At 41.2% G+C, this 25,757-nt stretch overlaps 1 protein-coding gene across 12 annotated transcripts in view; it reads left to right on the forward strand.

The window, feature by feature from the left end:
• Positions 1-25,757, forward strand: part of Pax (paxillin) — a 216,670-nt gene that overhangs the window by 76,763 nt on the left and 114,150 nt on the right. Inside the window, exon 1 of one of the 12 annotated variants that reach the window (XM_053775029.2) lies at positions 14,894-15,109. The exons of the other annotated variants lie outside the window; for them this stretch is intronic. Coding sequence (XP_053631004.1) covers positions 15,095-15,109 — 15 coding nt within the window. The 5' untranslated portion in view covers positions 14,894-15,094. Of the gene's footprint in view, positions 1-14,893; positions 15,110-25,757 lie in introns of those variants that run through there. 12 annotated transcript variants of the gene reach the window in all.

Consider the following 25,757-nt stretch of genomic DNA (forward strand, 5'->3'; position numbering starts at 1 on the left):
TGCTGGTGTTCCCACTATGTAACTATCATATAGAACAGTGTAGCAGCACACTGCTGGTGTTCCCACTATGTATCTATCATATAGAACAGTGTAGCAGCACACTGCTGGTGTTCCCACTATGTAACTATCATATAGAACAGTGTAGCAGCACATTGCTGGTGTTCCCACTATGTAACTATCATATAGAACAGTGTAGCAGCACACTGCTGGTGTTCCCACTATGTAACTATCATATAGAACAGTGTAGCAGCACACTGCTGGTGTTCCCACTATGTAACTATCATATAGAACAGTGTAGCAGCACACTGCTGGTGTTCCCACTATGTAACTATCATATAGAACAGTGTAGCAGCACATTGCTGGTGTTCCCACTATGTAACTATCATATAGAACAGTGTAGCAGCACATTGCTGGTGTTCCCACTATGTAACTATCATATAGAACAGTGTAGCAGCACATTGCTGGTGTTCCCACTATGTATCTATCATATAGAACAGTGTAGCAGCACATTGCTGGTGTTCCCACTATGTAACTATCATATAGAACAGTGTAGCAGCACACTGCTGGTGTTCCCACTATGTATCTATCATATAGAACAGTGTAGCAGCACATTGCTGGTGTTCCCACTATGTAACTATCATATAGAACAGTGTAGCAGCAAACTGCTGGTGTTCCCACTATGTAACTATCATATAGAACAGTGTAGCAGCACACTGCTGGTGTTCCCACTATGTAACTATCATATAGAACAGTGTAGCAGCACACTGCTGGTGTTCCCACTATGTATCTATCATATAGAACAGTGTAGCAGCACATTGCTGGTGTTCCCACTATGTAACTATCATATAGAACAGTGTAGCAGCACACTGCTGGTGTTCCCACTATGTAACTATCATATAGAACAGTGTAGCAACACATTGCTGGTGTTCCCACTATGTAACTATCATATAGAACAGTGTAGCAGCACACTGCTGGTGTTCCCACTATGTAACTATCATATAGAACAGTGTAGCAGCAAACTGCTGGTGTTCCCACTATGTAACTATCATATAGAACAGTGTAGCAGCACATTGCTGGTGTTCCCACTATGTAACTATCATATAGAACAGTGTAGCAGCACACTGCTGGTGTTCCCACTATGTAACTATCATATAGAACAGTGTAGCAACACATTGCTGGTGTTCCCACTATGTAACTATCATATAGAACAGTGTAGCAGCACATTGCTGGTGTTCCCACTATGTAACTATCATATAGAACAGTGTAGCAACACATTGCTGGTGTTCCCACTATGTAACTATCATATAGAACAGTGTAGCAGCACATTGCTGGTGTTCCCACTATGTAACTATCATATAGAACAGTGTAGCAGCACATTGCTGGTGTTCCCACTATGTATCTATCATATAGAACAGTGTAGCAGCACATTGCTGGTGTTCCCACTATGTAACTATCATATAGAACAGTGTAGCAGCAAACTGCTGGTGTTCCCACTATGTAACTATCATATAGAACAGTGTAGCAGCACATTGCTGGTGTTCCCACTATGTAACTATCATATAGAACAGTGTAGCAGCACATTGCTGGTGTTCCCACTATGTAACTATCATATAGAACAGTGTAGCAGCACATTGCTGGTGTTCCCACTATGTAACTATCATATAGAACAGTGTAGCAGCACATTGCTGGTGTTCCCACTATGTAACTATCATATAGAACAGTGTAGCAGCACATTGCTGGTGTTCCCACTATGTAACTATCATATAGAACAGTGTAGCAGCACACTGCTGGTGTTCCCACTATGTAACTATCATATAGAACAGTGTAGCAGCACACTGCTGGTGTTCCCACTATGTAACTATCATATAGAACAGTGTAGCAGCACACTGCTGGTGTTCCCACTATGTAACTATCATATAGAACAGTGTAGCAGCACATTGCTGGTGTTCCCACTATGTAACTATCATATAGAACAGTGTAGCAGCACACTGCTGGTGTTCCCACTATGTAACTATCATATAGAACAGTGTAGCAGCACATTGCTGGTGTTCCCACTATGTAACTATCATATAGAACAGTGTAGCAGCACACTGCTGGTGTTCCCACTATGTAACTATCATATAGAACAGTGTAGCAGCACATTGCTGGTGTTCCCACTATGTAACTATCATATAGAACAGTGTAGCAGCACATTGCTGGTGTTCCCACTATGTAACTATCATATAGAATAGTGTAGCAGCACATTGCTGGTGTTCCCACTATGTAACTATCATATAGAATAGTGTAGCAGCACATTGCTGGTGTTCCCACTATGTAACTATCATATAGAATAGTGTAGCAGCACATTGCTGGTGTTCCCACTATGTAACTATCATATAGAACAGTGTAGCAGCACATTGCTGGTGTTCCCACTATGTAACTATCATATAGAATAGTGTAGCAGCACATTGCTGGTGTTCCCACTATGTAACTATCATATAGAATAGTGTAGCAGCACATTGCTGGTGTTCCCACTATGTAACTATCATATAGAATAGTGTAGCAGCACATTGCTGGTGTTCCCACTATGTAACTATCATATAGAGTAGTGTAGCAGCACATTGCTGGTGTTCCCACTATGTAACTATCATATAGAATAGTGTAGCAGCACATTGCTGGTGTTCCCACTATGTAACTATCATATAGAATAGTGTAGCAGCACATTGCTGGTGTTCCCACTATGTAACTATCATATAGAATAGTGTAGCAGCACATTGCTGGTGTTCCCACTATGTAACTATCATATAGAACAGTGTAGCAGCACATTGCTGGTGTTCCCACTATGTAACTATCATATAGAATAGTGTAGCAGCACATTGCTGGTGTTCCCACTATGTAACTATCATATAGAACAGTGTAGCAGCACATTGCTGGTGTTCCCACTATGTAACTATCATATAGAATAGTGTAGCAGCACATTGCTGGTGTTCCCACTATGTAACTATCATATAGAATAGTGTAGCAGCACATTGCTGGTGTTCCCACTATGTAACTATCATATAGAATAGTGTAGCAGCACATTGCTGGTGTTCCCACTATGTAACTATCATATAGAACAGTGTAGCAGCACACTGCTGGTGTTCCCACTATGTAACTATCATATAGAATAGTGTAGCAGCACACTGCTGGTGTTCCCACTATGTAACTATCATATAGAACAGTGTAGCAGCACACTGCTGGTGTTCCCACTATGTAACTATCATATAGAATAGTGTAGCAGCACACTGCTGGTGTTCCCACTATGTAACTATCATATAGAATAGTGTAGCAGCACATTGCTGGTGTTCCCACTATGTAACTATCATATAGAATAGTGTAGCAGCACACTGCTGGTGTTCCCACTATGTAACTATCATATAGAACAGTGTAGCAGCACACTGCTGGTGTTCCCACTATGTAACTATCATATAGAATAGTGTAGCAGCACACTGCTGGTGTTCCCACTATGTAACTATCATATAGAACAGTGTAGCAGCACATTGCTGGTGTTCCCACTATGTAACTATCATATAGAATAGTGTAGCAGCACACTACTGGTGTTCCCACTATGTATCTATCATATAGAATAGTGTAGCAGCACATTGCTGGTGTTCCCACTATGTAACTATCATATAGAACAGTGTAGCAACACATTGCTGGTGTTCCCACTATGTAACTATCATATAGAACAGTGTAGCAGCACATTGCTGGTGTTCCCACTATGTAACTATCATATAGAACAGTGTAGCAACACATTGCTGGTGTTCCCACTATGTAACTATCATATAGAACAGTGTAGTAGCACACTGCTGGTGTTCCCACTATGTATCTATCATATAGAACAGTGTAGCAGCACACTGCTGGTGTTCCCACTATGTATCTATCATATAGAACAGTGTAGCAGCACACTGCTGGTGTTCCCACTATGTATCTATCATATAGAACAGTGTAGCAGCACACTGCTGGTGTTCCCACTATGTATCTATCATATAGAACAGTGTAGCAGCACACTGCTGGTGTTCCCACTATGTAACTATCATATAGAACAGTGTAGCAGCACATTGCTGGTGTTCCCACTATGTAACTATCATATAGAACAGTGTAGCAGCACACTGCTGGTGTTCCCACTATGTAACTATCATATAGAATAGTGTAGCAGCACATTGCTGGTGTTCCCACTATGTAACTATCATATAGAGTAGTGTAGCAGCACACTGCTGGTGTTCCCACTATGTAACTATCATATAGAATAGTGTAGCAGCACATTGCTGGTGTTCCCACTATGTAACTATCATATAGAATAGTGTAGCAGCACATTGCTGGTGTTCCCACTATGTAACTATCATATAGAATAGTGTAGCAGCACATTGCTGGTGTTCCCACTATGTAACTATCATATAGAACAGTGTAGCAGCACACTGCTGGTGTTCCCACTATGTAACTATCATATAGAATAGTGTAGCAGCACATTGCTGGTGTTCCCACTATGTAACTATCATATAGAATAGTGTAGCAGCACATTGCTGGTGTTCCCACTATGTAACTATCATATAGAATAGTGTAGCAGCACACTGCTGGTGTTCCCACTATGTAACTATCATATAGAATAGTGTAGCAGCACATTGCTGGTGTTCCCACTATGTAACTATCATATAGAACAGTGTAGCAGCACATTGCTGGTGTTCCCACTATGTAACTATCATATAGAACAGTGTAGCAGCACATTGCTGGTGTTCCCACTATGTAACTATCATATAGAACAGTGTAGCAGCAAACTGCTGGTGTTCCCACTATGTAACTATCATATAGAACAGTGTAGCAGCACATTGCTGGTGTTCCCACTATGTATCTATCATATAGAACAGTGTAGCAGCACATTGCTGGTGTTCCCACTATGTAACTATCATATAGAACAGTGTAGCAGCACATTGCTGGTGTTCCCACTATGTAACTATCATATTGAACAGTGTAGCAGCACAGTACTGGTGTTCTCACTATGTAACTATCATATAGAACAGTGTAGCAGCACATTGCTGGTGTTCCCACTATGTAACTATCATATAGAACAGTGTAGCAGCACATTGCTGGTGTTCCCACTATGTAACTATCATATTGAACAGTGTAGCAGCACAGTACGGGTGTTCTCACTATGCAACTATCATATAGAACAGTGTAGCAGCACATTGCTGGTGTTCCCACTATGTAACTATCATATAGAACAGTGTAGCAGCACAGTACTGGTGTTCCCACTATGTAACAATTATATAGAACAGTGTAGCAGCACACTGCTGGTGTTCCCACTATGTAACTATCATATAGAACAGTGTAGCAGCACACTGCTGGTGTTCCCACTATGTATCTATCATATAGAACAGTGTAGCAGCACATTGCTGGTGTTCCCACTATGTAACTATCATATAGAACAGTGTAGCAGCACATTGCTGGTGTTCCCACTATGTAACTATCATATAGAACAGTGTAGCAACACATTGCTGGTGTTCCCACTATGTAACTATCATATAGAACAGTGTAGCAGCACACTGCTGGTGTTCCCACTATGTAACTATCATATAGAACAGTGTAGCAGCACACTGCTGGTGTTCCCACTATGTATCTATCATATAGAACAGTGTAGCAGCACATTGCTGGTGTTCCCACTATGTAACTATCATATAGAACAGTGTAGCAGCACATTGCTGGTGTTCCCACTAATTAACTATCATATAGAACAATGTAGCAGCACATTGCTGGTGTTCCCACTATGTAACTATCATATAGAACAGTGTAGCAGCACATTGCTGGTGTTCCCACTAATTAACTATCATATAGAACAATGTAGCAGCACATTGCTGGTGTTCCCACTATGTAACTATCAAATAGAACAGTGTAGCAGCACACTGCTGTTGTTCCCACTATGTAACTATCATATAGAACAGTGTAGCAGCACACTGCTGGTGTTCTCACTATGAAACTAACAGAAATAGGGTAGCAGCACATTACAGATATATCCAGCCTGGCTAAGATTCAGAGACTCAAGAGTATGGTGGAGTGTCAGTAGTGAACGATATGGAAAAGTGAAGCAGTACAAGGTTGGCAACACTGTATTCCTAGTTCTCTTGCGTAGGCAGTCGAGAGGCGGCTCAAGAGCTGTGTCTCAACACCCGTATACTCAGCTGGGTCAACACAGAGTTGTGGTACATTACAGTTCGAAACCACCTGCCCCCACCCACTACTACTACACCCAGAGCCCACCTGCACCCACCACCACTACACCGAGAGCCCACCTGCACCCACCACCACTACCCCGAGAACCCACCTGCACCCACCACCACTACACCGAGAGCCCACCTGCACCCACCACCACTACCCCGAGAACCCACCTGCACCCACCACCACTACTGGCTTATTCTATCATATTGAATTATTACAGCAAGTGAAACAACGTGTGGGGGTCGTGACTACCTGCACCAGTGGACCCCATGCTCTTCCACAGTAATATTATATATATATATATATATATATATATATATATATATATATATATATATATATATATATATATATATATATAGTTCCTTGATAATGTGAGTAGTCACGAAAGCGCTTGGAATTTCTCTATTCTTTCAGAGTGGTTGTTTTGCATATTTTGAAATCACCTGTTTACTGTGATCTTATTGCATATATATATATATATATATATATATATATATATATATATATATATATATATATATATATATATATATATATATATATATATATATATAAAGCAGGACCAAGACTGTTAAAAATAAGTTCCACATAGAATATTCATCTTATGTACCGAGGTTTCGGTTATTTCTTCAGCCATCATCAGAATTTAAACAGCATTACAACAATATTAAAAAAAGGATTTTTTTTTCTTACAAAAAAAGGATGGTGATATGTAACATTCTTATCACAAGATAAATATCAGATTATAAGAATGCTAATACGTATCAGAGCTAAAATATTATAGCTTCTATAACATTTATTTACAAGGGCGGAAATTAAGCTTACATAGCTCTCCACATTGAGGTAATAAAGTTTAGATAAGATTAATCGAAGCTTGAATAATATACAGGGAAATTGACAGTATATAGTTGATAAATTATTAAGAGTAAGAGAGTAATTCAAGATAACAGTACTTCCATATTATATAGTGAATTATGTATATAAACTATAATAATACGGAGTATAGCGTAGTGTAAGAGTAGGATATAACGTAGTGTAAGAGTAGGATATAACGTAGTGTAAGAGTAGGATATAACGTAGTGTAAGAGTAGGATATAACGTAGTGTAAGAGTAGGATATAACGTAGTGTAAGAGTAGGATATAACGTAGTGTAAGAGTAGGATATAACGTAGTGTAAGAGTAGGATATAACGTAGTGTAAGAGTAGAATATAACGTAGTGTAAGAGTAGGATATAACGTAGTGTAAGTAGTAAGAGTCGAATATAACGTAGTGTAAGAGTAGGATATAACGTAGTGTAAGAGTAGGATATAACGTAGTGTAAGAGTAGGATATAACGTAGTGTAAGAGTAGAATATAACGTAGTGTAAGAGTAGGATATAACGTAGTGTAAGAGTAGGATATAACGTAGTGTAAGAGTAGGATATAACGTAGTGTAAGAGTAGGATATAACGTAGTGTAAGAGTAGGATATAACGTAGTGTAAGAGTAGAATATAACGTAGTGTAAGAGTAGGATATAACGTAGTGTAAGAGTAGGATATAACGTAGTGTAAGAGTAGGATATAACGTAGTGTAAGAGTAGGATATAACGTAGTGTAAGAGTAGAATATAACGTAGTGTAAGAGTAGGATATAACGTAGTGTAAGAGTAGGATATAACGTAGTGTAAGAGGATATAACGTAGTGTAAGAGTAGGATATAACGTAGTGTAAGAGTAGGATATAACGTAGTGTAAGAGTAGAATATAACGTAGTGTAAGAGTAGGATATAACGTAGTGTAAGAGTAGGATATAACGTAGTGTAGTAGGATATAAGAGTGTAGTAGGATATAACGTAGTGTAAGAGTAGAATATAACGTAGTGTAAGAGTAGGATATAACGTAGTGTAAGAGTAGGATATAACGTAGTGTAAGAGTAGGATATAACGTAGTGTAAGAGTAGGATATAACGTAGTGTAAGAGTAGGATATAACGTAGTGTAAGAGTAGAATATAACGTAGTGTAAGAGTAGGATATAACGTAGTGTAAGAGTAGGATATAACGTAGTGTAAGAGTAGGATATAACGTAGTGTAAGAGTAGGATATAACGTAGTGTAAGAGTAGAATATAACGTAGTGTAAGAGTCGAATATAACAGTGTAAGAGCAGAATATAACGTAGTGTAAGAGTAGGATATAACGTAGTGTAAGAGTAGAATATAACGTAGTGTAAGAGTCGAATATAACAGTGTAAGAGCAGAATATAACGTAGTGTAAGAGTAGAATATAACGTAGTGGAAGAGTAGGATATAACGTAGTGTAAGAGCAGAATATAACGTAGTGTAAGAGCAGAATATAACGTAGTGTAAGAGTAGGATATAACGTAGTGTAAGAGTAGGATATAACGTAGTGTAAGAGTAGGATATAACGTAGTGTAAGAGTAGGATATAACGTAGTGTAAGAGCAGAATATAACGTAGTGTAAGAGTAGAATATAACGTAGTGGAAGAGTAGGATATAACGTAGTGTAAGAGCAGAATATAACGTAGTGTAAGAGCAGAATATAACGTAGTGTAAGAGTAGAATATAACAGTGTAAGAGTAGGATATAACAGTGTAAGAGTAGAATATAACGTAGTGTAAGAGTAGGATATAACGTAGTGTAAGAGCAGAATATAACGTAGTGTAAGAGCAGAATATAACGTAGTGTAAGAGTAGAATATAACAGTGTAAGAGTAGGATATAACAGTGTAAGAGTAGGATATAACGTAGTGTAAGAGTAAGATATAACGTAGTGTAAGAGTAGGATATAACGTAGTGTAAGAGCAGAATATAACGTAGTGTAAGAGTAGGATATAACGTAGTGTAAGAGTAGGATATAACGTAGTGTAAGAGTAGAATATAACAGTGTAAGAGTAGGATATAACGTAGTGTAAGAGTAGGATATAACGTAGTGTAAGAGTAGAATATAACGTAGTGTAAGAGTAGGATATAACGTAGTGTAAGAGTAGAATATAACAGTGTAAGAGTAGGATATAACAGTGTAAGAGTAGGATATAACGTAGTGTAAGAGTAGGATATAACGTAGTGTAAGAGTAGGATATAACGTAGTGTAAGAGTAGGATATAACGTAGTGTAAGAGTAGGATATAACAGTGTAAGAGTAGGATATAACGTAGTGTAAGAGTAGGATATAACGTAGTGTAAGAGTAGGATATAACGTAGTGTAAGAGTAGGATATAACGTAGTGTAAGAGTAGGATATAACGTAGTGTAAGAGTAGAATATAACGTAATGTAAGAGTAGGATATAACGTAGTGTAAGAGTAGAATATAACGTAGTGTAAGAGTAGGATATAACGTAGTGTAAGAGTAGGATATAACGTAGTGTAAGAGTAGGATATAACGTAGTGTAAGAGTAGGATATAACGTAGTGTAAGAGTAGGATATAACGTAGTGTAAGAGTAGGATATAACGTAGTGTAAGAGTAGAATATAACAGTGTAAGAGTAGGATATAACGTAGTGTAAGAGTAGGATATAACGTAGTGTAAGAGTAGGATATAACGTAGTGTAAGAGTAGGATATAACGTAGTGTAAGAGTAGGATATAACGTAGTGTAAGAGTAGGATATAACGTAGTGTAAGAGTAGGATATAACGTAGTGTAAGAGTAGGATATAACGTAGTGTAAGAGTGTAAGAGTAATATAACAGTGTAAGAGTAGGATATAACGTAGTGTAAGAGTAGGATATAACGTAGTGTAAGAGTAATATATAACGTAGTGTAAGAGTAGGATATAACGTAGTGTAAGAGTAGAATATAACGTAGTGTAAGAGTAGGATATAACGTAGTGTAAGAGTAGGATATAACGTAGTGTAAGAGTAGGATATAACGTAGTGTAAGAGTAGGATATAACGTAGTGTAAGAGTAGGATATAACGTAGTGTAAGAGTAGGATATAACAGTGTAAGAGTAGGATATACCGTAGTGTAAGAGTAGGATATAACGTAGTGTAAGAGTCGAATATAACGTAGTGTAAGAGTAGGATATAACGTAGTGTAAGAGTCGAATATAACAGTGTAAGTGTGGAATATAACGTAGTGTAAGAGTAGAATATAACAGTGTAACTGTGGAATATAACGTAGTGTAAGAGTAGAATATAACAGTGTAAGTGTGGAATATAACGTAGTGTAAGAGTAGAATATAACAGTGTAAGTGTGGAATATAACGTAGTGTAAGAGTCGAATATAACAGTGTAAGTGTGGAATATAACGTAGTGTAAGAGTAGGATATAACGTAGTGTAAGAGTCGAATATAACGTAGTGTAAGAGTAGGATATAACGTAGTGTAAGAGTAGGATATAACGTAGTGTAAGAGTCGAATATAACGTAGTGTAAGAGTAGGATATAACGTAGTGTAAGAGTCGAATATAACGTAGTGTAAGAGTAGGATATAACGTAGTGTAAGAGTCGAATATAACGTAGTGTAAGAGTCGAATATAACGTAGTGTAAGAGTAGGATATAACGTAGTGTAAGAGTCGAATATAACGTAGTGTAAGAGTAGGATATAACGTAGTGTAAGAGTCGAATATAACGTAGTGTAAGAGTAGGATATAACGTAGTGTAAGAGTAGGATATAACGTAGTGTAAGAGTCGAATATAACGTAGTGTAAGAGTAGGATATAACGTAGTGTAAGAGTCGAATATAACGTAGTGTAAGAGTAGGATATAACGTAGTGTAAGAGTAGGATATAACGTAGTGTAAGAGTCGAATATAACGTAGTGTAAGAATAGGATATAACGTAGTGTAAGAGTCGAATATAACGTAGTGTAAGAGTAGGATATAACGTAGTGTAAGAGTCGAATATAACAGTGTAAGTGTGGAATATAACGTAGTGTAAGAGTAGGATATAACGTAGTGTAAGAGTCGAATATAACGTAGTGTAAGAGTCGAATATAACGTAGTGTAAGTGTAGGATATAACGTAGTGTAAGTGTAGGATATAACGTAGTGTAAGTGTAGGATATAACGTAGTGTAAGTGTAGGATATAACGTAGTGTAAGTGTAGGATATAACGTAGTGTAAGAGTATTATATAACGTAGTGTAAGTGTAGGGTATAACGTAGTGTAAGTGTAGGATATAACGTAGTGTAAGTGTAGGATATAACGTAGTGTAAGTGTAGGATATAACGTAGTGTAAGTGTAGGATATAACGTAGTGTAAGTGTAGGATATAACGTAGTGTAAGAGTAGGATATAACGTAGTGTAAGTGTAGGATATAACGTAGTGTAAGTGTAGGATATAACGTAGTGTAAGTGTAGGATATAGCATGATATTACTGTCTTCATATATTATGACATTACATATCATAATATAGCAGAATATATCTCATATAATTTAACACTAAACAGCAGCCTTTTGTTTTCCTCTGTTAAATTTGTTTATTTGTCATGAATGAGATTTTTTTTAGGTGCATAATGTCCACTTGTTTAACTGTTCCAGTAACATAAATACAGGGTGTTTCAAAACGATGGACCCAATTTCAAAGCACACTGCTTTGAAATTGGGTTCATATTTTGAAACACCCTGTATTTCTAAGATTATGGAGAGTTTTCAGAAATTATCGCTAGAAATTTCATAAGAAAACGATCGATATAAAATGCTACTCGTCTGTTGCACCGTGCACTCACCTATGTAAATTGTATGTATATTTATGTATACATATATACACAGTTGTGTGTATGAATATACAGTTCCCTTTTTGTGCCGATGACACGTGTGCTTTTGGGAGATTCCGAAGAGAAGTTGCAGAGGTTAGTGGACGAATTTAAGAGAGTGTATACAAGAAGGAAATTAAAAGTGAACATTGGAAGGAGTAAGGCGACGAGGATAACAATTTAGGTAATGATAGATTGGATATCGGATTGGAGGGAGGGATTATGGAGGAGGTGAATGTGTTCTGGCATTTAGTAGTGAACTTGTCGGCTGACAAGGACGAGGGAGGAGGTAAACTTTAGAATTGATGTGGCGGAAAAGTTGGGTGGTACACTGAGGTATCTGTGGAGACAAATGACGTTATGAGAGAGTAGTGTATCTACGCTCTTATATGGGTGTGAAGCATGGGTTGTGAATGTTGCAGCGAGGAGGCTGGAGGCAGTGATGTCGTGTCTAAGGGCAATGTGCGTGGCGTAAATATTATGTAGAGAATTCGTAGTTTGGAGATTAGAAAGAAGGTGCGGGGTTATTGAAAGTATTATGCAGAGGGCTGAGGAGGGGTTGTTGAGGTGATTTGGTCATTTAGAGAGGATGGAGCAAAATAGGATGATTTGTGTGTATAAATCTGTCGTGGAGGGAAGGCGAGGCAGGGGTCTCCATAGGGAAGGTTGGAGGAAGGGGTTAAGGGTTTTATATGTGAAGGGCTTGGACATCCAGCAGGCGTGTGTAAGAATTTTATATAGGAATGGAGGCAAATGACTTTTATAACGACGTGCTCTTGGAGTGCGAGCAACGTAACATGAAAGGATTTAGGGAAACCGGTCAGCCGGACTTGAGTCCTGGAGGTGGGAAGTACAGTGCCTGCACTCTGAAGGAGGGGTGGAGATGTTGAAGTTTGGAAAGGCATATGTACTGTAATCTCGGCGCACCTCTGGCAAGACAATGTAGTGAGTGATGGTGGAAGTGTGTCTTCTTTTTCGGGTCACCCTACCTGAGTGGGAGACGACCAGGTTAAAAAAATCATATGTACATTATTATTATTATTATTATTATTATTATTACTATTATTATTATCTGTTTCGAGGGCAGGAAGTCGGTGACTTACCTTCGGTGACCTTAGTGAAGGGCGGGCGGTCACCCATCCACTTCCTGGATGGAGGCAGCAGAGCTTACCTTCACTGAGAGACACAGTCATCATCCACACTACCACCCCACTGCTTCTAACACGTTACCTTATCTTTAGTTACGTTAGATTAAGCTAACTTACGTTACGTACCTTCACCTGTCAGTAAATATTCACCGTTGTTTACATCACTCCAGGTGCCTCACACCACTCTTGCTTCGCTAGGCAAAGAAATACAGCGTTTTCACTAATTATCATCCAAGATAACAACTTACACAGGATATGCTTGCTAATTCCATGGTGGACACAGGTTGTATGTATTGTGACTTGTAAATTTATGGCTGGTAATTATTACTGGTTAGGTAAGTCTAGGTTACGTTACATTAGGTTCAGTTAGGTAAGTCTAGGTTACGTTACATTAGGCTGGTAATTATTACTGGTTAGGTAAGTCTAGGTTACGTTACATTAGGTTCAGTTAGGTAAGTCTAGGTTACGTTACATTAGGTTCAGTTAGGTAAGTCTAGGTTACGTTACATTAGGTTCAGTTAGGTAAGTCTAGGTTACGTTACATTAGGTTCAGTTAGGTAAGTCTAGGTTACGTTACATTAGGTTCAGTTAGGTAAGTCTAGGTTACGTTACATTAGGTTCAGTTAGGTAAGTCTAGGTAACTTTATCTTAGGTTAGCTCGCATAAACGTATAGAAACGGACGTTTAAGGATAAATATGCAAATTAGAGGATAACACGCCTGGATGCGCTTAGCAACGAGATAGCCAAGTAAAAACAAGAAACGTGATATAGTTGACGTTTATCAGTAAGTCGTAGAGGAGGTTAAGAGATGAGGTGCCTAGTGCTGCGATCATAGAGCAAAAAAAAAAAAGAAACGAGGGATATATATATATATATATATATATATATATATATATATATATATATATATATATATATAAAATATATATATATATATATATATATATATATATATATATATATATATATATATATATATATATATATATATATATATATATATACACTGACTCAGGGCAGCTTAGGATCACACAGAAACTAGTGTTCACTTCCAGTAGCTCAGTGTTGCGGTTCAGAGAGGTAACGCCTCATATTTTGGGTACGTGGATTAGCTCTGAGGAGTTGGAGTACGTAATAATAATAATAAAATATAATAATAATAATAATAATAATAATAATAATAATATTTCTACATGTACATGATACAACATTGACATACTAAATAGAAAACCTCTGGTTATGTAGAACACTTCAGGCAAATTAGGTTAATCTTGTTCTCCAGGATGTTGACAAACACATCCAGTATATTAACATATCGCAGTTTCCCACCAAGGCAGGGTGGCCCGAGAAAGAAAAACTTTCACCATCATTCACTCCATCACTGCCTTGCCAGATGCGCGCTTACACTACAGTTATAAAACTGAAACATATATGGCCATGGTATATGTGCCCTCGCATACTCCTGTAGCTACAGTATGCACTTACATGGGGCCAGGAGCTGAGACTCACCCACGCGTACACAAATGGGTGAGTATACATACATTAATCGCCTCTTCCCACCCGGTTGGAAGACTCTCGTAACCCTCCTCCCTCCATCCACACTGAGTTTGCTGTGATTGGCAACGTGACTAAGTGCCTTTGAGGTTACCAACTTATTGAATGCTTCAGGAGAGGTGCCACTCTCTCCACCAGGCACTGGGTGTAAACATGCACGCTGGAAAAGTCTCTTAATGCCCAAAGAAGGCGAAACATGAGTCTAAACGATAAATAAATGTTAGTTGTGGGCATGTTTAGTGAGGGAGGGTCTGGGGTGTGTGTGTGTATGTATGTTGGTGGGCAGCCGTAGTGACAGTAGAGAGAGGTGGAGAGTGCGCATGTTACAGTGGGTGTGTGCTGGTGTTCACAGTATATGTGCTCCGTAGCAGTGTGTAGTGGTGGTGCTAGTGAGTGTCTGTGACACAGACGTGGCAGCGAGCCGTGCCAGGGTAAAATAACAGTGTTGTGTCTGGCCCAACAGGGTATCGGGGCATCATGGCCGCTGTGCAGGTATGAAGGCTTCTTTCTCTTACTGTATTGTAGTATTTATAGGGTGTATTCCAGCTTGTATTTTCCCCAAGGTGGTATTAACGTTTAAGGTGTGTGTATGAGGTAGGGAGGTGCGGTAATACAAGATGTAGCGCATGCATTAACCTAGTAGTGTCGGGGGCATACATTATGTTACCGTGGGTACGCTATGCCCTGCCCTGCCCTCCAGGTGATGCGTGGGCGTGTGTAAGGGCGCGGGCGTGGATGTGGTTGGTGCGTGTGGTGGCAGGTGTGGTGGAGCAAGACTAGGGGAGTCTAGTACACTAACAATTCATGTGTGGCACACCTGTCCAATCTTACACTTGCTACACCTCTACAGCTCCCGGCCCGTCCTCCTGCACCACTGCAGCACAATGCACGCACTCCACGCCACCACTGTGTGCATTTAGAAGTAGTATAGTGATGGTGGTATGGTGGAGTTGGTGACGATAGTGTCAGTAGGAGCAGGTGGCAGCCGCTGCTGCTGCCACAATTACTAGTAGTTGGCACACCTGCATCTGTCCAGGCTAAGGTCGCCCCTTCACTATTCCTTATACCCACACCATCTATACACTTACACCCACACCATTCCCTATACAGTTACACCCACTCTCCCCCTCACCTTCACTATCTTCTGTTCTCTCCTTGATTCATACACCTAGATTTGCAGTATAGTGTGTTATCTGTCCCATGTACTCCCCTATACATGGACCCTTCAGTGTAACATTCACCACCTTAGTATAAGCAGACATAACAGCAAACACTGGTCGGTACCACAGGCGACATCACACCCAGACGAAATAACACTTGCAAAGAGCATTGAGTGTGTCTTCCCCTCACTGAGTCTTGCGAAGAGGACCTCAGAGGGAGGCTCAAATACACGTTACTCTTTTCAGTTGCCATTGTACCCATGCGAGTCGGTTTGTGCTACAGTACACGAGGGTGTGTGTGACGTAAGATGTGTGACCTTCAGGCTGCTACAGAGCTCTTCATTCAAGGAATTGAAGCTACTCCTGACCTTCGTAATAAACTTGATTTCCTCATAACCTTTCCCATGACAATGATAATAATAATAACAGACAATAGTAATGGTAATAATATTTTTATAGATTATTACTATTATTATTAGTAGGTTAGAGGACATTGTATACCAAGCTAATAATAACAATAATATCACTGTACATTTTAAATATATATATTACTTTGGTCGGAAATGTTATGTTATTATCAAGTATGCAAATGAGAGGCACATTTCGAGTACTTGGCGCTTTGTTATTGTTCTGACACAGTTCTTGAGAGAAATACTTCCATAATAACTGTGTCAGCGGGCAGCGCTGTACTGGTGCAGTGTTACGGTGGTCGGTTCATAATGATTTGCTCTGCAGTACAACCCTTGATATAACGTCCCTCGATGCAACGGACCTCGATGTACATAGCCATTAGAGCAGCGGGCAAAATTTATTGACTTTCAATGTTTATTTTCACTGTTTATTGCAATATGACTCAATTATGGGTACATACTAAAGAAGTCATGAATAGCTTAGAAAAACCGACATGTAGAGGAGACACTTGTAGAACAATTGGGAATCTTTATTGAGGAAATGTTTCGCCAGCCAATGGCGAAACGTTTCCAAAATACAGAATTACCATTTTTTGAAATTTATGATTTACCGGACACTCGGATAATTCATCCAACATAGTCCGTTTAATGAAAGACATACTAATCCGTCTTGAAAAAAAGTAATGTGATGTGCCTTTTTCCCTTCCCTGTATTATAAACTTCCCCTTCATGTGCGCCTATAGGGTTTAACTTATCACGGTAGTACACCTCTATTTTAGATGGCCTACCACACGTATGGGCAGGTTCCCTGACCTCCTTGTTGACCCTGTGTACCAAGCAGTAAAAATAGGTACCATTTGTGGGTTGCATCCAGTGGGACTTCATAAGTAACTGTGTAAGACAGCTACAGTCCTGCTGCTGGGAGTATTATCCTGTGTAAGACAGCTACGGTCCTGCTGCTGGGAGTGTTATCCTGTGTACGACAGCTACGGTCCTGCTGCTGGGAGTGTTATCCTGTGTACGACAGCTACGGTCCTGCTGCTGGGAGTGTTATCCTGTGTACGACAGCTACGGTCCTGCTGCTGGGAGTATTATCCTGTGTAAGACAGCTACGGTCCTGCTGCTGGGAGTATTATCCTGTGTAAGACAGCTATAGTCCTGCTGCTGGGAGTATTATCCTGTGTAAGACAGCTACGGTCCTGCTGCTGGGAGTATTATCCTGTGTAAGACAGCTACGGTCCTGCTGCTGGGAGTATTATCCTGTGTAAGACAGCTACGGTCCTGCTGCTGGGAGTATTATCCTGTGTAAGACAGCTACGGTCCTGCTGCTGGGAGTATTATCCTGTGTAAGACAGCTACGGTCCTGCTGCTGGGAGTATTATCCTGTGTAAGACAGCTACGGTCCTGCTGCTGGGAGTATTATCCTGTGTAAGACAGCTACGGTCCTGCTGCTGGGAGTATTATCCTGTGTAAGACAGCTACGGTCCTGCTGCTGGGAGTATTATCCTGTGTAAGACAGCTACAGTCCTGCTGCTGGGAGTGTTATCCTGTGTAAGCTACACAGCTAGCAGTCCTGCTGCTGGGAGTATTATCCTGTGTAAGTGATCCTGTGTAAGACAGCTACGGTCCTGCTGCTGGGAGTATTATCCTGTGTAAGACAGCTACGGTCCTGCTGCTGGGAGTATTATCCTGTGTAAACAGCTACAGTCCTGCTGCTGGGAGTATTATCCTGTGTAAGACAGCTACAGTCCTGCTGCTGGGAGTATTATCCTGTGTAAGACAGCTACAGTCCTGCTGCTGGGAGTATTATCCTGTGTAAGACAGCTACGGTCCTGCTGCTGGGAGTATTATCCTGTGTAAGACAGCTACAGTCCTTCTGCTAGGAGTATTATCCTGTGTAAGACAGCTACAGTCCTGCTGCTGGGAGTATTATCCTGTGTAAGACAGCTACAGTCCTGCTGCTGGGAGTGTTATCCTGTGTAAGACAGCTACGGTCCTGCTGCTGGGAGTATTATCCTGTGTAAGACAGCTACGGTCCTGCTGCTGGGAGTATTATCCTGTGTAAGACAGCTACAGTCCTGCTGCTGGGAGTATTATCCTGTGTAAGACAGCTACAGTCCTGCTGCTGGGAGTATTATCCCATGTAAGACAACTACAGTCCTGCTGCTGGGAGTATTATCCCATGTAAGACAACTATAGTCTTGATGCTGGATTATTATCCCATGTAAGACAACTACAGTCCTGCTGCTGGGATTATCCCATGTAAGACAACTACAGTCCTGCTGCTGGGAGTATTATCCCATGTAAGACAACTACAGTCCTAATGCTGGGAGTATTATCCCATGTAAGACAATTACAGTCTTGCTGCTGGGAGTATTATCCCATGTAAGACAATTACAGTCTTGCTGCTGGGAGTATTATCATGTGTAAGACAAGTACAATCTTGCTGCTGGGAGTATTATCATGTGTAAGACAAGTACAATCTTGCTGCTGGGAGTATTCAAGTATTCAGTACATTATATCCACATTACAGCATGTCTAATGATATAAAAAAAAGAAATCCCAATTCTTGAGAAAACAAATGTCACAGAGATACTAAGACAATCATGGTACATACAAGACACAGAGATACCATGACAATCATGGTACATACAAGACACAGAGATACCAAGACAATCATGGTACATACAAGACACAGAGATACCATGACAATCATGGTACATACAAGACACAGAGATAAGACAATCATGGTACATACAAGACACAGAGATACCAAGACAATCATGGTACATACAAGACACAGAGATACCAAGACAATCATGGTACATACAAGACACAGAGATACCAAGACAATCATGGTACATACAAGACACAGAGATAACAAGACAATCATGGTACATACAAGACACAGAGATACCAAGACAATCATGGTACATACAAGACACAGAGATACCAAGACAATCATGGTACATACAAGACACAGAGATAACAAGACAATCATGGTACATACAAGACACAGAGATACCAAGACAATCATGGTACATACAAGACACAGAGATACCAAGACAATCATGGTACATACAAGACACAGAGATACCAAGACAATCATGGTACATACAAGACACAGAGATACCAAGACAATCATGGTACATACAAGACACAGAGATACAAGACACCATGACAATCATGGTACATACAAGACACAGAGATACCAAGACAATCATGGTACATACAAGACACAGAGATACCAAGACAATCATGGTACATACAAGACACACAGAGATACACAGAGATAAGACAATCATGGTACATACAAGACACAGAGATACCAAGACAATCATGGTACATACAAGACACAGAGATACCAAGACAATCATGGTACATACAAGACACAGAGATAAGACAATCATGGTACATACAAGACACAGAGATACCAAGACAATCATGGTACATACAAGACACAGAGATAACAAGACAATCATGGTACAAGACACAGATACCAGGACAATTATGGTACAAGGCACAGAGATACCACGACAATAATGGTACAAGGCACAGAGATACCAGGACAATCATGGCACAAGGCACAGAGATACCAGGACAATCATGGTACAAGGCACAGAGGTATCAGGACAATAATGATACAAGGCACATAAATACCAGGACAATAATGATACAAAAACAAGTCAAAAACCACCTCTAGTATAGGGCCGCTGCTCAGACAAGATGGATCCTACACAGACGACAACAAAGAATTGAGTGAGATACTGAAATTGCAGTATGACTCAGTGTTCAGCGAGCCACTAACCAGTTTAAAGATAGACAATCCAAACAATTTTTTTATGAATGAGCCTCAAAACCCTGCCAGTGTATGCCAAATTTATGACATAACCCTAACTCCACTAGACTTTGAGAAAGCCATCGACGACATGCCCATGCGCTCAGCCCCAGGCCCAGACTCGTGGAACTGTGTTCATTAAGAACTGCAAGAAACCCCTCTCACGGGCCCTAAGTATGCTATGGAGGAGCTTAGACACTGGCGAGATTCCACAGTCGCTAAAAACAACGGATATAGCCCCACTCCATAAGGGCGGAAGCAAAGCAGTAGCTAAGAACTTTGAAAGAGTTAGAAGCAGGATAATAAAGCACTTGGACTCCCAAAAATTGCACAACCCAGGGCAACATGGTTTCAGAGCAGGTCGCTCCTGCCTTTCGCAACTGCTAGACCACTATGATATGGTCCTAGATGCATTGGAAAACAAACAGAATGCAGATGGAGTATACACAGGTTTTGCAAAAGCCTTTGACAAGTGCGACCATGGTGTAATAGCACACAAAATGCGTGCTAAAGGGATAACTGGCAAAGTAGGCAGATGGATCTTCAACTTTCTAACCAATCGCACACAAAGAGTAGTGGCAAACAGAGTTAAATCGTATGCTACCATAGTGAAGAGCTGTGTCCCACAAGGCACAGTACTCGCACCTATCCTGTTCCTTATTCTCATATCAGACATGGAGATGTAAACCATGGAAGGTCCTGGAGGGATTGGTACCAAACCTGCACACGAAAATCACTCCATATGAAAGCAAAAGGCTTTTCGAGAGTATATCTACGTCTGGTGCTCGCCTAGTCAACCAGGCTGTTGCTGCTGGAGGCCCGCTCGGCAGGAGATGCAACATTCCCCCGATGAAAAGCAGGGGCGCCACGAGTACACTGAGACAGCACAATAAGTGTCCGGGGCCTCCCAGCATACATAAGGAGGATTACCAATAGACCCGTCTTCAAGAAGGCACTGGACAGGCACCTAAAGCCAGTATCTGACCAACCGGGCTGTGGTTCGTACGTCAGCTTGCGTGCGGCCAGCAGTAACAACCTGGTTGATCAGACCCTGATCCACCATGAGGCCTGGTCTCAGACCGGGCGGCGGTGGCGTTGACCCCCGAAGCCCTCTCCAGGTAAACTCTAGGTAATAACACTGTATCATCCTTTGCAGACGATACTAGGATCTGCGTGAGAGTGTCACCCATTGAGGACACAGCAAAGCTCCAAGAAGATATAAACCAAGTTTTCCAGTGGGCAACAGAGAACAATATGATGTTCAATGAAGACAAACTCCAACTACTCCGTTATGGAAAACTGGAGGAAATAATTATGATTGAGTATACTATAAACTCGAATCACACAATAGAGCGGAAAAGTGATGTGAAGGGCCTGGGTGTGGTAATGTCCGAAGATCTCACCTTCAAGGGCCACAACAATGCCACTATCACATCTGCGAGGAAATTGATAGGATGACTCACGAAATCGTAATGACACGATTGCAAACAAACCATACCACGGGCGGGATTTGAACCTGCGGTCAGAGAGTCTCAAAACTCCAGACCGTAGCGTTAGCCACTGGGCCAGCTAGCCACAATAAGATTCGTCCAACTAGGTATACTTCTACACCATAGGAAGGTTAGCATAGGCACCACTGTGACCACAAATGCAAGTTTTTACAGACGAATCTCCAGCTAGCGTGGCCGTGACGAACTCTAGCTCAAGTCCCCTCACTGCCGTCAACATGACTCACGAAATCGTAATGACACGATTGCAAACAAACCATACCACGGGTGAGATTTGAACCCGCGGTCAGAGAGTCTCAAAACTCCAGACCGTCGCGTTAGCCACTGGGCCAGCTAGCCACAATAAGATTCGTCCAGTTTGGTATATTTGTACACCATAGGAAGGTTAGCATAGGCACCACTGGAGATTCGTCTGTAAAAACTTGCATTTGTGGTCACAGTGGTGCCCCATGCTAACCTTCCTATGGTGTAGAAATATACCTAGTTGGACGAATCTTATTGTGGCTAGCTAGCCCAGTGGCTAATGCAACGGTCTGGAGTTTTGAGACTCTCTGACCGCGGGTTCAAATCCCGCCCGTGGTATGGTTTGATAGGATGGATAATGAGAACATTCAAGACAGGAGATGCTAAGCCACTGATGATTCTTTTTAAATCACTTATTCTCTCTAGGCTGGAATACTGCTGTACATTAACATCCCCATTCAAGGCAGGTGAAATTGCAGGTCTAGAGAATGTACAGAGAACCTTCACTGCACGTATAAGTTCTGTCAAACACCTTAAGTACTAGGAACGCCTGGAAGCACTTGACTTATACTCACTGGAGTGCAGGCGAGAAATATATATTATAATCTACACCTGGAAGATTCTGGAGGGACTAGTCCCTAATATGCACACAGAAATCACTCCATACGAAAGCAAGAGACTTGGCAGGCGATGCAGCATACCCCCAGTGAAAAGTAGGGGTGTCACTGGTATACTAAGAGAAAACACAAGTGTCTGGGGCCCAAGACTGTTCAACAACCTCCCACCAGCAATAAGGGGCATTACCAGTAGACCCCTGGCTGTCTTCAAGAGGGAGCTGGACAGATACCTAAAGTCGGTGCCGGATCAGCCGGGCTGTGGTTCGTACATTGGATTGCGTGCGTCTAGCAGTAACAGCCTCGTTGATCAGGCCCTGATCCACCGAGAGGCCTAGTCGTGGACCGGGCCGCGGGGGCGTTAATCCCCGGAATATCCTCTTGGTAGACTCCAGGTAGGTAGCCACATATATACCAGGACAGTAATAAGACTCCTCAAGACAAGTGTATCTGGAATACTGTGATGTTTTCGTCTCTCACTAAAGGTGAGATAATCCGGCTACAAAACGTGCTTATATATGTGGCTGCTCTTATAAGATCAGTAAACAAGAGCCTCAGAGAGTTCCTTCATGCTGTCCGGCTCTGTTCTCTCCCCCCTCCCCCCCTCCCGGTGCCTTGATGTTGCAGGAGGGCTCTTGAGTCAAATAACTGAAGCTCCTGTACAAAAATAGGAGAGAGAAGCTTACGACGACGCTTCGGTCCGACTTGGGTCAAGCTTCTCTCTCCTGTCTGCGAGTTATCTGTGTTTTGTTCCAGTCACGGTGTTGTGTCACTTTGTTCTTTAACTACAGCTTCTCGTATCAAACGTGATTACCTTCCATTATCCAGGCGCTGTGTGACCCCCTTCGAGTGTAGCGCTTCTCGTTGACTTTAATAATACTATAAACTGATATTAATGTAAACATGGAAATGCTACAAGATAGCCAGAGCCATAATACGTACAGTGAACACTGGCTTCAGTGATTATTTAATTAATCCACTATTGGTTGCCTGAACATTGTGCTGCCATAAGTGTGCTTTAAATGACAGTTAAATAGCGGGAGCAAAAACTAGGCTCTTGTGTTATTCCATCACAGGGATCCACATGTTCTTGCAACAGTAAGATAAACGCTTTGGCACCAAAATCCATCCATCTCATGATGGTGTCTTTATGTGAACTCTGTCAGTCTGAGCTGGGAGACTTTAGTAAGACGATGATGACACGGTCTTGTCAAATATTACATTAGTTTAGTAGACAGTACACAAATAGCCCGCACTTAGGAGACTGAAATTTATAACAACGTTTCGGTCCAATTTGGACTATTAAACTTTTTTTCAGTGAATCGAAACGTTCCCCCAAATGCCACCTGGAGTTTTGTGATGAGCAATATAATACTGCTAAAGCGAAAGTTCATGTTGAACTAGTCACATTAGTTCAGTATCTACAAGACACAAGGCAGGGGAGTGTAAACAGTAACTTATTGAGATGTGAAATAGGAACAACTGTATGAAAGTGTGTCGAGATTACAGCTCCAAAACTATCCAAGCGACCACCAGAGAACTTGAAGCCTTCAAGTTTGTGCATCACTTAGGTGTCCTTATTGACGAGATATTTCGCTTGTGCTGCAGGCTTTATCAGTCGAATACAGAGATGGATTGCAATCTTGGAGAGAGAAGTAGAAGAATATTCACTTTGAGATAATCAGTCCTTCAGCCCCGATGGAACATAATTCAGTATGTGCCTTAAGCAGAGGTATGATGCCAGAGACATGTATACAGGAGAGTGTCATCATTATATATTTATAATGTGGGATGTGGAGAACCTACAAGCAAACTGTCACTGTTCTGTTGTCTTTGTCATTAACATATCTTTATCTTGTCTTTACCTTCTGTTTCTTGTCCAAAGAATACTTAACGTGTTTCCTCACAACTGTGGCATAGTTTTATAATGGCAAAGTTATATTTATCAAGTTGAAGCTGTAGGGGGGTTGAATTTTAGCTCCTAGCCCCGCCTCTTTATCAATAAGCTGCTTATGGTGTCCGCTGCCACTGCCTCCTCATCAAGGATGTTCCACATGCTGACCACTGTGTGAGTCCACTGCCTCTTCATCAAGGTAGTTCCACTGCCTCTTCATCAAGGTAGTTCCACTGCCTCTTCATCAAGGTAGTTCCACTGCCTCTTCATCAAGGTAGTTCCACTGCCTCTTCATCAAGGTAGTTCCACTGCCTCTTCATCAAGGTAGTTCCACTGCCTCTTCATCAAGGTAGTTCCACTGCCTCTTCATCAAGGTAGTTCCACTGCCTCTTCATCAAGGTAGTTCCACTGCCTCTTCATCAAGGTAGTTCCACTGCCTCTTCATCAAGGTAGTTCCACTGCCTCTTCATCAAGGTTGTTCCACTGCCTCTTCATCAAGGTAGTTCCACTGCCTCTTCATCAAGGTAGTTCCACTGCCTCTTCATCAAGGTAGTTCCACTGCCTCTTCATCAAGGTTGTTCCACTGCCTCTTCATCAAGGTAGTTCCACTGCCTCTTCATCAAGGTAGTTTCACTGCCTCTTCATCAAGGCAGTTCCACTGCCTCTTCATCAAGGAAGTTCCACTGCCTCTTCGTCAAGGTCGTTCCACTGCCTCTTCATCAAGGTCGTTCCACTGCCTCTTCATCAAGGTCGTTCCACTGCCTCTTCATCAAGGTCGTTCCACTGCCTCTTCATCAAGGTTGTTCCACTGCCTTTTCATCAAGGTCGTTCCACTGCCTCTTCATCAAAGTTGTTCCACTGCCTCTACATCAAGGTAGTTCCACTGCCTCTTCATCAAGGTTGTTCCACTGCCTCTTCATCAAGGTAGTTCCACTGCCTCTTCATCAAGGTAGTTCCACTGCCTCTTCAAGGTTGTTCCACTGCCTCTTCATCAAGGTTGTTCCACTGCCTTTTCATCAAGGTTGTTACACTGTCTTTTCATCAAGGTCGTTCCACTGCCTCTTCATCAAGGTAGTTCCACTGCCTCTTCATCAAGGTTGTTCCAATGCTTCTTCATCAAGGTTGTTCCACTGCCTTTTCATCAAGGTCGTTCCACTGCCTCTTCATCAAAGTTATTCCACTGCCTCTACATCAAGGTAGTTCCACTGCCTCTTCATCAAGGTTGTTCCACTGCCTCTTCATCAAGGTTGTTCCACTGCCTTTTCATCAAGGTTGTTCCACTGTCTTTTCATCAAGGTCGTTCCACTGCCTCTTCATCAAGGTAGTTCCACTGCCTCTTCATCAAGGTTGTTCCACTGCCTCTTCATCGAGGTTGTTCCACTGCCTTTTCATCAAGGTCGTTCCACTGCCTCTTCATCAAAGTTATTCCACTGCCTCTACATCAAGGTAGTTCCACTGCCTCTTCATCAAGGT

Source organism: Cherax quadricarinatus, chromosome 11, assembly GCF_038502225.1.
Source record: "Cherax quadricarinatus isolate ZL_2023a chromosome 11, ASM3850222v1, whole genome shotgun sequence".
Taxonomy (NCBI): domain Eukaryota; kingdom Metazoa; phylum Arthropoda; class Malacostraca; order Decapoda; family Parastacidae; genus Cherax; species Cherax quadricarinatus.